The sequence below is a fragment of the Paramormyrops kingsleyae genome, chromosome 8, assembly GCF_048594095.1.
Source record: "Paramormyrops kingsleyae isolate MSU_618 chromosome 8, PKINGS_0.4, whole genome shotgun sequence".
NCBI lineage: Eukaryota > Metazoa > Chordata > Actinopteri > Osteoglossiformes > Mormyridae > Paramormyrops > Paramormyrops kingsleyae.
In genome coordinates this window covers 28,692,894-28,705,718 of record NC_132804.1, presented here as the reverse complement: position 1 = coordinate 28,705,718, position 12,825 = coordinate 28,692,894, and the positions used below count along the sequence as shown (strand labels likewise).

The following is a 12,825-nucleotide window of genomic DNA, read 5'->3' as shown; positions in this document are numbered from 1 at the left end:
GGGCATGTCAGTAGCAGAAAGTGGTTGTGCTATCCATAGTTTTCACGTGATGTCATATTCTTATAGGACCGCCCACCTGGAGGACAACACAAGGCTTTATTCCTTGCTCACCACTAATTTTTACCATGTCTGTTTAGCCGAAATGTCAGATAGTTCTTGTTCAACTGGATGCAGTTACTGACGAGGTGGGTTGGCATGTGTGTATGGTGGCTGGTGTAGTTGGCACTATGGCCTCACTCTACCAAAGTTTCTGTGATGAACTGGTGTCTCGTCCAAGGTATCCCCTACATTGCGGCATCACTCATCCAGATCCTGCCTCTTGCTCATTCTTTCTATGGATTTTATGATTTACTCTCACAGTTGTATTAATCGATAACATTAAATTGCATATAGTTTGTGCCTTTTGGTGGACTTGCATCCTGTTAGGGTGTCCTCTGCCCTATGCCCTGAACCACCTTACTCCTGTTCTTCATGATTTACATTAGTTTCCTGTCACTTACACCATCAAATGCAAAATTTTACTAATCACCTACAAAGCTCTCCATGCACTTGACGCTCAATATCTGTGTTGCCTTCCCCTTCCTTAGACTCCAGCCTGCATACTAAGATCTTCAGACACTAACCATAACCTGAACCTAAATTCAGATTATCCTCTATGGGTGGCAGTGTGTTCTGTGTGACGCCACCTACATTCTGGAATGCACTTCCTCACAGTCTGCGAGAGATAAAGTCTGTTAACATGTTCAAGTGCCAATTGAAAACTTTATTTCATGAATGCTCTAATGCGTCTACCACTACGTAATATTGTCGTTGTCTTGCTGTTGCTGTTTCTGTATTGTATTGTGTTAGAACATAAGAACATAAGAAATTTACAAACGAGAGGAAGCCATTTGGCCCATGAAGCTCATTTGGGGAGAACTTAACTAATAGCTCAGAGTTGTTAAAATCTTATCTAGCTCTGATTTAAAGGAATCAGCTTGCACTACACTAGCAGGAAGACTGTTCCATTGTGTTGTGTCTGTCTGTATTGTAAAGCATCCTTGAGTGTGAGAAAGGCAGCACTATATATATTAAACATATCACTATAATTGTCATTATTGAAATACGCCTCAGTCCATTGTTTGTTTCTTATACTAAAATCACAGTTATTTGGGACAAATCCAGGAACACATGGCAAACAGATGCACTGGGTATGGGCTGTCTGGAAAAAAAAGCTTCTTTGGATATTAGGATAAAATTAAAAGATCCAGAAAAAAATTGCTGAGAACCCTACTTCACAGTACTAGTTTGCTTCCATGAAATATGGTAGAGGGCATATTCCCTGACAAAACTCTGCGAATATAAAAAATTAAGAATGTAAATGATTACCATCTGCAGTTGCATGACTTGCATATAGATGTGCCAGTAGTTTCATTGAAGACTTGTAGTAGAGTTGCACAACAGATTCATTCAGAGGATCCTTGTTCTTGTCCAGCCAGCCGCCGATGTTGTAATCCACAGTGCCAGCATAGTGCACCAGGGAGAAGTGGGCCTCAGCTTTGCCTTTGGCAGGTTTGGGCTTCTGGAAGGCGTTACATTTGCCCAGATGCTGGTCATGCAGCTTGTTTTTGAAGCTTGTGTCTGTAGCCTTGGGGAACATGCACTCCTCTTCAAGGATGGAGAAGATGCCCATTGGCTGTTGGAGACACAACTGATTATTGATGCCTAATGATGAGATAAGGGAGGAATTTATTCACATAGAATAATGTTCATATCACATACCTTCTCAATAAGCTCAATGCAAGCAGCCAAGTCCATACCAAAGTCAATGAACTCCCACTCAATCCCCTCTTTCTTGTACTCCTCTTGTTCCAGCACAAACATGTGATGGTTGAAGAACTGTTGCAGTTTCTCATTGGTAAAGTTTATACACAGCTGCTCCAATGTGTTGAACTGATGGGAATATGTAATGAAATACCAGAAATGACAAGAATAATAACAATAGATAGAATGACATTATTATTATTATTTTATGGAATATATAACACTGACGACCTCCACTCACATCAAAGATTTCAAATCCAGAGATGTCCAGCACACCAATGAAGGACCGTCTTTGCTGCTTGGTATCCAACATCTCATTGATGCGAGTAACCATCCACAAGAACATTTTCTCATAGATGGATTTACACAATGCCATGGTAGCATTATTAACCTATTTTATTTTTGAAATATAAGAGAAAATGTCTGTATTATTAATTTAGTACTATTTAATATAAATTTAGCTCTGATATTGCCATTTTAGCAGTAGGAAGTGCAAATTATAACAAACACATTAAATATTCAGTGAATACATACAATGTTATCGCTGCATTCCTTACCTGAGGTACAGTCTGCCCCTTGGTCACAAACTCATTCCCGACCTTCACTCTGGGGTAGCACAGAGCCTTCAGCATGTCAGCTGAGTTCAGGCCCATGAGGTAGGCGATTTTATCGGCCACTGAAATATGAATAACATGTTTGGTTAATGATCTATAACTCTGGGTAGATTATTGTATGGTTGAGGTTATCATATCAGTTACCCTCAGTGCCATCAGGTTCTGCCTGCTCCTCTCTCTGCTTCTGCTTGAACTTCATGTTCCCATGATGCATCACTGCTCCAGTCAGTTTGTAGATGCCTATTTTCTCCTCAGCATTAAAGCCCAAGATGTCAATTGCAGTCTGCATATAAACATACACATGTTATTGTATATTGGCTTGTATACTTGAAGGTATTCAGCAGTATATACCTAATTTTAGTTTACTTACATCTGTGGCCATGAATTCTTCAACATCATCAATGCTTTTAACCACAATCTCCCCTTGACTGATCATGGGGTAGTCGTATGGATTGGTGGTGATCAGAAGTGCCTCTGTAAAGATGAAGAAAACATTCACAGATGTAAACTGCAGGTACAAAACCCCAGTTTATCCCAGACACTGGATACATACCAAGCAGCTCTGGTTTGTGGCCTGTCATAAGTTGATAGAAGATGTGGTAACTTCTCTCATTTGACAGCTGGAAAGTTACTCTTGACTTTTCCAGCAAATCTGTCAGTAGAAGTTTGCAACATGTTACTCGTACATTTGTAATTTTGTGATGAATTTTAAAATAAATAGTTTGGTAGATGAAGACTTACAAGTTTCAATATCAGCAGAAGCCAGTTTTCCTGTTTGCCCAAAATGGATTCTTATGTATTTGCCCTATAATATAATGAAGGTATTAGAATATTAAAACAGCTAATTCTGTGAGTGAAATTTAAGGAAAAATTAGATTAAATAACTTACAAAACGAGAGGAGTTGTCATTCCTCACAGTCTTGGCATTACCATAAGCCTCCAGCAGAGGGTTCGCTGCAACAATTTGATCTTCCAGGGAACCCTACAGGAGACACTGGAGCATTGAGACTCTTGCTTCTGTATATATGTTCCTTATTCATAGTCCTTGTTTTTCTCTCTTACCTGCATCTTTCCAGGAACAGGCTTCTGCCCTGAAATGGCGATTGTGGCAAAATACTGGATGACACATTTGGTGTTCACAGTCTTTCCTGCTCCGGATTCTCCACTAAGGGTGAGTATGGGAAATCGACTCAGATATAAGGATATAAGGCATATTTTGCTTTTCACATTGCTATTTTTTGTTTGGTTTTTGTTTGGTTAGATAGCATATAGATACTTATGTAATCAAGACTGACACTCAGATGTAAGCCATGTACAGTTAAGGTCATTATTAATAGGCCCCTATGAGAAATGGTGATTTTCCTACATTTATGTGCGATTTTAACATCTGTTGTTAAAGTGTACAAAGCAGAACATTCATCAGTGTAAAATCCTCCAACTGGTACATATTTTAATTTGAAGAATATTGTTCTATAAATGACAACTTTATTTAAAATTGGGGGTTGTCAAGATGATTAGCCCAGTGTGCATTCGTCCAGAAGCGTTGTTAAGTTAAATGTTTTTGTGTCAGACTATACCTAAATCCCATATGACTTTATTGGCTCAATCAATTAGCTACACACTGTAGTAAATGGACTGAAATGAGCAGTGTATTCTTATCTTAGGGGGGATGGCTATATAGCCATTGTCAGCAGCCCTACCACCTGCAGTTCAGACTGAGTAATTTACCTGAAACTAAGTAGATTTGGGTCTGGCCAGTACTTGCATGGGGGATCAATTAGGAAAGCTGGGTTGCTGCTGGAAGAGGTGTTGGTGTGGCTGAAGGGTTAGCCCAACCTGTGGTCTGTGTGCATCCCAGTGCCCCAGTACAATGATGGGGACACTGTGGCCAACAGGTTAACCCATCCTGTGGTCTGTGTGCATCCCAATGTAGTGATGGGGACACTCTAAAACGGTGCTGTCCTTCAGACGCAAAATCGAGGTCTTGAGTCTCTGAGATAATAAAAGATCCCTGGGCATCTTTTGAAAGAGTACGGGCGGTACCCCAATGTACTGCCTAAATTGCTTAATGTGGCTCTATCAAATCTGGCCTCCTAATCGTCCCCTATATCTAATTGGTAAATTCTCTCCTGCCCTTTCACCACCTTAGCTACTGTGTAGTGGGCATACTGGCGCAGAATGGCTGTTTTCGCATCATCCAGGTGGGGGCTACACAGTGGTGGTGGTTGACGAGGCTCCCCATTGGTTCTGTAAAGCTCTTTGGGTGTTTGAAAAGCGCTATATAAATATAACATTCATTCACTCATTTCAAAGCGTTTCAATGTGTCCACCAATGTGGTCACCAGCACAAGATTTCAAATACTTTGAAAAGGAAAATAATCAGAGATGCCAAAAAGAACCCCCAGATCACTGCAAATGCCATTGTCACTGAACTGGCCTCTTTCTGGACTTGAAGTCTTAAAAACAACTGTAGTGAGTGCTCTAGATCGTGGGAAGCTTCGAGGTCATCGGCCACAGAAAACTTAATTGCTCACACAGCAGCATAGGAAAGTTAGACTGAAGTTTCCCCAGGACCATTTGAAACAATATGAATTTTGGAAGTTCAAATTTGCAGACAATATCACCGTGGTAGGGCCTATCTCTGGGGAGGATGAGTCCGCCTACAGAGAGACAGGGTAGTGCACAGATAACAACCTGCTCCTGAACACAATTAAGACCAAGGAGATCGTTGTGGATTTCAGGAGAAAGAAAACGGACATTAAACCACTTTACATCAGAGGGGACTGTGTGGAGAGAGTGTCAGACTTCCGCTTTCTGGGAGTTCACATCACGGAGGACCTGTCCTGGACTGTGAACACATCACATCACGGAGGACCTGTCCTAGACTGTGAACACATCACATCACGGAGGACTTGTCCTGGGGTGTGAACACATCACGGAGGACCTGTCCTGGGGTGTGAACACATCACGGAGGACCTGTCCTGGGGTGTGAACACATCACAGAGGACCTGTCCTGGGGTGTGATCACATCACGGAGGACTTGTCATGGGGTGTGAACACATCACGGAGGACCTGTCCTGGGGTGTGAACACATCACGGAGGACCTGTCCTGGGGTGTGAACACATCACATCACGGAGGTCTTGTCCTGGGGTGTGAACACATCACGGAGGACTTGTCCTGGGGTGTGAACACATCACGGAGGACCTGTCCTGGGGTGTGAACACATCACATCACGGAGAACTTGTCCTGGGGTGTGAATACATCACGGAGGACCTGTCCTGGGGTGTGAACACATCACATCACGGAGGACCTGTCCTGGGGTGTGAACACATCACATCATGGAGGTCTTGTCCTGGGGTGTGAACACATCACGGAGGACTTGTCCTGGGGTGTGAATACATCACGGAGGACCTGTCCTGGGGTGTGAACACATCACATCACGGAGAACTTGTCCTGGGGTGTGAACACATCACGGAGGACCTGTCCTGGGGTGTGAACACAGCAGAGCTGACAAATAAGGCTCAGCAGAGGCTTTATTTCCTGAGAGTCCTCCGGAAAAATAGCATCCCCCAAAAACTACTGGTGTCCTTCTATCGCTGTTCCATTGAGAGCATCCTGTGCTACTGTCTGTGTGTGGGGTTTTCCAGCTGCACAACAGCACAGTGGAAATCACTCCAGCGGATTGTAAAGACTGGCCAGGAGATCATCGGCTGCCCTTTACCCCCTCTGGGTGAACTGCACAGCTCTCGCTGTCTCAGAAAAGCGGAAAACATCCTAAAAGACTCCTCACACCCCACTCATGACTTATTCCAACGTGCAATATGTCTTTTATATGCAATATGTCTCATGCAATATGTCTTTTACATGTAATTTATTGTATAATTCTTTGATGCCACAAGGACTGCACCTAATTTCATTGTACATATTACAATGACAATAAAGATATTCTGATTCTGATATGATATGACAAAACTGGAGCTATTTGGGCATACACGTACAGCTTTTTTGGCGAAAGAAGGGAAAACTCTAAAAACACAGTTCCAACAGTTAAACATGGTGGTGGGAGCATAATGCTGTGGGGCTATTTTTAAGGAAGCTGCCACCTACAACAGCTGAGTGGACTTTGAGGAGCATACAGCCTGACTGGCTACATTAGCAAGTGCATTGAGGATGTTACTGTCTTCAAAACCATCTGAAACCGGGCCAATCACAAGCACTGGTTCACTGCAGAAGTGTGCACTTTGGTGAAGACCAGAAATGCTGCCTTTCAGTCTTCTGACAAGGAGGCTTTTAGTACCGCCAGAGCTAAACTGTCACAGGCCATCAAGGCAGCAAAGTGTGCTTATGCACAGAAAATCCACAGCCATTTCATGGACTCTAGAGACACAAGGCGCATGTGGCAGGGAATTCAATCCATCATGGACTATAAGCTAACTCCTCAGGCCTGTAGCAGTGATACCTCCCTGCCGGATACATTAATTGACTTCTACGCACATTTTGAGGCACAGAACAAGGAACCAGTGAGGAAAGCCTTCCCTCCTACCAACGAGCAGGTTCTCTGTCTGCCCAGGGATGATGTCAGAAAAACTCTAAGCAGAGTTAACCCACGAAATGCTGCTGGGCCAGACAACATACCAAGACGTGCTCTCTGAGAATTTGCTGAGTAGCTAGTGGATGTCTTCACAGACATCTTTAATGCATCCCTCAGCACAGCAGTGTTCCTGTCTGCCTCAAAACAACAAGGATCATCCCAGTGCTCAAGAAGTCAAGAAGTTCTGTAGCACTCATTCTTCTCATTATCAAGTTTTAAAGGATAATTTGAAGGGATCTACTGCTAGTCTGGCTTAGGATCATTGCTGGGTCTTTCAGAAAGATGGTGACTCAAAGCACACGTCACAGTTGGTCCCAAACTTTTTGAGGGACATCAAAATCAAGGTCTTGGAGTAGCCATCTCAAAGCCCAGATCTCAATCCTATTGAGAATATTTGGCGAGAGCTCAGGTTTAAGGTCCACGCTCAAAAACCATCTAATTTGCAAACAATTATAAAAACCATCTGCATTGCTGGAGTAATTTGCTATGGAAGAATAGTCGAACATCCCTCAGGAGACTTTTGCAAACCTTGTGAGAAACTACAGTAAAAGGCTGGTATCAGTTGTGAGTCAGAAGGGCTATACTATTAACTATTAATTCTCAGAGGGCTAATCATTTTGGCCATAAAAAATTTTCATCAAACTTCTTGGAAATTGTGTCTTTTGGAAGCAATTATCATAAACACTTTAAATACATTGGTACCTCAGAACTCGAACTTAATCCGTTCAGAACTCCGGATCGAATCCTAAAAAGTTCAAGATCTGATCGAATTTTCCCCATAAGAAATAATGGAAAACCAATTAATTGGTTCCCGGCAACAAAAAAATTACACCTAAATATGTTTTTTTTTTAGCATTTAAACACAAAATGAAACGGATAAAACAAGAAGAGCATATACTGTACTAAACACATCTAAGCACATTTATCAAAACAGTCATTTGTAAAGTAAATGTATCCAAACAATATGTAAAGTAAAAAAAAAACAATGTGTCCTGCCCCAATCGTCCGCTCCTTCTGCATGCCACGTCCCCTCGTTAACCCCGTGTGGAATCCCTGTGTGATCAGCTGTTTCTGGCTGTTGTCATTAGTCCTTTGTATTTCATCCGCGTTTCAGTTTGCTTCCCCACTCCGGTCATTGTATTGTCCATCTGCGTTTTTCCTGCCTTACCTGTAATTAAACCCCGTATTCCCCGATACCCTGATGTCTGCGCCTTTGTCTCCGTTCCCTCCCCGCTCGGCACGACAATATTATTATAATTAAATGTATTAATGGTTTATTATTAATATTAAAATAATGAATAAGAAATCTTTATTTTTAAATGTATTTTATTATATAATAATAATCACTGTTACTGTTTATTAGGGGTGGCACGGTTCACAAAACCCACGGTTCGGTTTGTATCACGGTTTTAGGGTCACGGTTTTCGGTTCTGTACGGTTCTTGTTATTATTACACTCCAGAAATGTACTTCAGCATATGATATATAGTTTAATTATCCACAATTTAGGATACAGTATTAAAAAAGTTATATCATGTAATCATGCATAAACTGAATTTGACTTGACTTAAAGCACATTATTAAAATTATTAAACATTATTAATCCCAGAACAGTAATAAAATAAAAGTCTTGTCTTAACATAAATACTAAAAGAATAGATCGCTTTAATCGCTATTACAGTTGGGTATGGACACGCGGTCTTATTTAGAAAACATACAAAAAGAGACGCATATAATGTTTAATCATTCGTTTTGTATTTGTCCGGTCCACGGGGTTAATTGGGGATCGTTAAAATGATAGATCACCTATCTTGATTAAGCCTGATTCGGTTATATAACGTGAAAAAAATTGGTATTAATTATATTGAATGTTCTTGAGTAATCGATAAAATCAGTTTCTGTGTATGTACAAGACATCAATCTGTAATAGTGCAAAATATATCCAGTTGATATGTCTAGTATGATCATCTGGCAATAGCCTGTAGGTCTGTGTGGTCAGACACTGTGCAATAAACAGAATTTTTAGGAACATGGCAAATGTTCACATTGCAGCATGGAAGCAGGCTTACTGTTACAACGCTGACCGGGGAAGCAGAGGCGAGGAGACCTAGGATCGGGGGAATGCGGGGTTTAATGAGCAAAAGGAACACAGACGAGCGGTAAAGCAGAATTACAATATAATGACCGGACTGGAGAAAGAAACGGAAACGCGGACTAAATACAATGAAGTAATGACAAATTTCACAACAATCAGGAACAGCTGGTAAACACGGGGAATCCACACAGGGTTAACGAGGGGGCGTGGCACACGGAAAGACCGGACGATCGAGGCATGACACTCACTGGAGTGCTTTGTCACAGATAACTTAATTTTCTTTAACAAAGTGCCTAACCGCACATTAAATAAAGTCACACAACAAAGGCGCACAACAGTGTTCAGATGTTGTGCTATCGGTTGGCTGAAATTTAAACGTTTTCTTCAGAGACAGCTAGGGTGGTAACGCCGAAAACACGAGCTAAACGCAGCAAACGAAAGGCTACCTGAAATTACTTAGCTGGCTGAACTTTTACCGGAACTACATCACACCGCTCTGTGCATATAGCCTATTCTTTCGCGCGAAAGGGAAACACACTGACGTCACATACGGGGCACGAGGCTACATTGCGCATGTCATGAACCGTCGAACCGTGCGATGCATGCATGCTCCGAACCGAGACAAGCGAACCGAATGGTTCGGTTTTTTTTCATGAACCGTGCCATCCCTACTGTTTATCATTGTCTAAATGTATTTTTACTGTCTAAATATATGTATTAAGCTACTGTAAACATGCACGATGCTATCACAGCGAATGCGAGGTTGAGACTGAAGCTTTATCCTTTGTTTCCGCTGACAGACATGCCATGTGACTCATTTCCCCGCGCATACAAGTTATCTTAGGTCGGCGTTCACGGTTTGACTTCTGAGATTCAGATCGAGCTCTAGGTAATTTTTTTTCGAACTGGTTGGTTCGACTTTTAAGAAATTTGAGTTCTAATGAGTTCAAGAACTGAGGTACCACTGTACTAATAATTTTTTTTAGAAAAATGTATGGTTTAGTTCAATTTTGAACAGGGGGCTAATAATTATGACCTTAACCGTAGATGATCCTTATTCATTTTAGTTTTCTCGTGAATCAGTTTGTATTTATATTAGTTTTTTTGTTTGGATTTCACTATCAGTTATTAAATCTATATTCTGCATTCAGACACTTACGTAATCAAGATCGACTGGTTCTCACGATCTGTATGAATGATTAGGAAATTTGTTATTTTGTATTTCAAAAACAAGTATACTTTTCATTCAAAATATAAATATTGCGTGTCTAGCAATTTTAGAGAAGTAATATGTGAAATATTTGAAAATGATACGTGTTTCATAAAATGACACAATTTCTTTTATTTTGGGTTATTCATACCTGTAAGCATGAACTGAAACGCACTGTCAGAGATGGAGAAGATGTGGGGAGGAGCTTCAATTCTCTTCTTGCCCCTGTAGCCGGCCACAACAATAGCATCGTACACTGGGAGCCACTTGTAGGGGTTCACAGTGACACAGAACAGCCCGGAGTAGGTCTGCAATACAGCAAGTAAACATTTATTCATACATGTACATATTTTTATATGATAGGATGCATCAAACTGATTTAAAAGAAAAACGTACGTAGATCATCCATGCTGCGTAACGCTCTTTGAGGTTGTACAGCACAGCGGGCTCACTGAGGTGGGTCATCATGGCCATGTCCTCAATTTTATCGTACTTTGGAGGGTTCATGGGGTGAATGTCATCCTCCTTAACTGTGATGGTCTGGTTTAAAGAGACACAGTGATTTTTCCAAAAGTGCAAGTAAAGCAACTTTCAAAAAGAATAACCTAAAAATAAAAATAAATATATTGATTGCAAAACTAGTAGCAGTTATCTTTATCACAATTCTAATGAAAAAAATATTACAAGAAAAGCTTAATATTTTTGTGCTGATGATCCTTAATCATAAGCACAAATTAACATTTAGTAATTTAGTAATTTAGTAATTAACATTGTATCATTAATCATATATACTGATAAATTCCCAGTGCCTGAAATAGGGCAGCTTAGTGTAGAGCTAAAGTTTAAGAAAATATTAAGAAAAGCTTAATATTTTTGTGCTGATGATCCTTAATAAATCTGTTAGATACACAGTCGTACTTACTTGTCCACACAAAGTCTTAACAGTGGCTTTGCCCCCCTCTCTACTTTGAAGAACCCCTTTGAGGTACATCTCCTTCGGTTCAGCCACAAAGTAGGCTGTATTTGCATCAAAGGGTTTGTTCTGGGCTTCAGTTCTCTCTTTTTCTGGCTGCCGGAGGTAAATGGCTGCCGGGCCAAAACACTCCATATCCTCGTCTCCATTCATGATGGTGGTTCGCTGAAATTAGTGATGCTTTTAAAAAATTACCATGTGGAATCATCCTTACAGTGTGTGGTTCCACACTCATCATTGCACTTCATGAGGAAAGTGCCAAATAAAACAGTGAAATAACTGAATAACAATAATAATGTTGACTAATAGATTGAATATGTTTGACATTAATAAAGCGTGTTATAACAATCTGGGTTTGTAAAGTATGTGCTATATCGGAAACATTTGTTTTCACACATATTTAATAATTATTTATCTCCTTTAATTAAGGCCAGCAGAGAAAGACAGAAGGTGGAAATCTGCAAAGGAAACTTTTAACATTTGATTGAATTTTTAACTGATTTTTGTGAAACTGATTTTTAAGTCCAGTCAATGCTGATACAACGCGACCAATGTGTTCCTGGAAAAACTTTGCATTCACTAAAATTGCATTCTAAAATACACATATCCAATGGGAAAAATAGGGTTAGAGGAATGTAACTCTGAAACTTAGTAACTTACGCCAAATTAAATGAATTAAATGAAAACAGTGTGGCCATTAATGAAATTACATGCATTTTAAATAAGTAATATTAATTAATTAATTAATTAAATTTATCATGAACATAAACATGGTTCTTATGAGTATCTGGAGAACTGCTTAGAAACCACTTCAACTGAACATGCCGAACTTGCATTTGATCAGATTCACACTTTGATGTCACACATTATGGCAGGACTGACTCTACTAAAAAACTTGCCAAATATTGTTACATTTTGTTCTTTGCTTTCAACAATTGTATATAAACATACATTTAAATGGAATTTGAATATCAATTTTATTTTAAAGTTTATTGTAAAGCATCAGTTAAATATAACTTTTTGTAAAAACGTTCACTTACCTTTGCTGTGTCACTGTCAACCCTTGTTGAAGTCCAAGGCAGTTTATTTTATAGAGAAATTTAAACTCATCAGAAATAACCTTCTCTATTTGGTCATGTGTTCTTGCTATGTGACCAATTACCTGACACTAGTAATTAAAGTATTTTTAACATGTAGTTTGATAGAGAGATTTAGAAAAGCATATATATGCCGTGTGTGTGTGTGTGTGTGTGTGTGTGTGTGTATATATATATATACTGTATATATATATATATATATATATATATATATATTGTATATAGATATGTACAAGTTATGGCTCAGAATTGAATACATCATGAATACAAGTACTAGTATTATCATAACTTTAGTTCTAATTAATGAGCATAGGGTTTTACTGAAAGATTACACAAATGTCAGAGGTATAAATTACAGGATTCTTTAATAGTGTTTAGTGTCAGACTGGAGTGATTTGCTTTTACTTGTCAATGGCTATCCAGGTGCAGGGAAAACTTTGTT

The 12,825-nt window shown here is 39.8% G+C and overlaps 1 protein-coding gene and 1 long non-coding RNA gene across 3 annotated transcripts in view; both read right to left on the bottom strand.

Moving 5' to 3' along the window:
* The window catches only part of LOC111856174 (myosin heavy chain, fast skeletal muscle-like), a 30,586-nt gene extending 18,119 nt beyond the window's left edge, over positions 1-12,467 (bottom strand). The window contains exons 1-15 of one of the 2 annotated variants that reach the window (XM_072715619.1): positions 12,327-12,467; positions 11,236-11,451; positions 10,710-10,853; positions 10,465-10,621; positions 10,263-10,290; positions 3,480-3,582; positions 3,307-3,399; positions 3,159-3,222; positions 2,971-3,069; positions 2,788-2,891; positions 2,562-2,700; positions 2,361-2,479; positions 2,045-2,194; positions 1,762-1,932; positions 1,369-1,675 (exon numbers count right to left, since the gene is read on the bottom strand). In XM_072715619.1, the coding sequence (XP_072571720.1) occupies positions 1,369-1,675; positions 1,762-1,932; positions 2,045-2,194; positions 2,361-2,479; positions 2,562-2,700; positions 2,788-2,891; positions 2,971-3,069; positions 3,159-3,222; positions 3,307-3,399; positions 3,480-3,582; positions 10,263-10,290; positions 10,465-10,621; positions 10,710-10,853; positions 11,236-11,439 (1,882 nt within the window). In that variant the 5' untranslated portion in view covers positions 11,440-11,451; positions 12,327-12,467. Of the gene's footprint in view, positions 1-1,368; positions 1,676-1,761; positions 1,933-2,044; positions 2,195-2,360; positions 2,480-2,561; positions 2,701-2,787; positions 2,892-2,970; positions 3,070-3,158; positions 3,223-3,306; positions 3,400-3,479; positions 3,583-3,697; positions 3,702-10,262; positions 10,291-10,464; positions 10,622-10,709; positions 10,854-11,235; positions 11,452-12,326 lie in introns of those variants that run through there. The other variant, XM_072715620.1, reaches the window with a different exon arrangement.
* On the bottom strand, positions 3,726-10,256 carry LOC140592313 (uncharacterized). The gene is made up of 2 exons (XR_011992679.1): positions 5,330-10,256; positions 3,726-5,292 (listed from the first exon to the last, which is right to left on the bottom strand). It is a non-coding gene; the product is annotated as an uncharacterized lncRNA (long non-coding RNA).
* Positions 12,468-12,825: the final 358 nt, after the last annotated feature.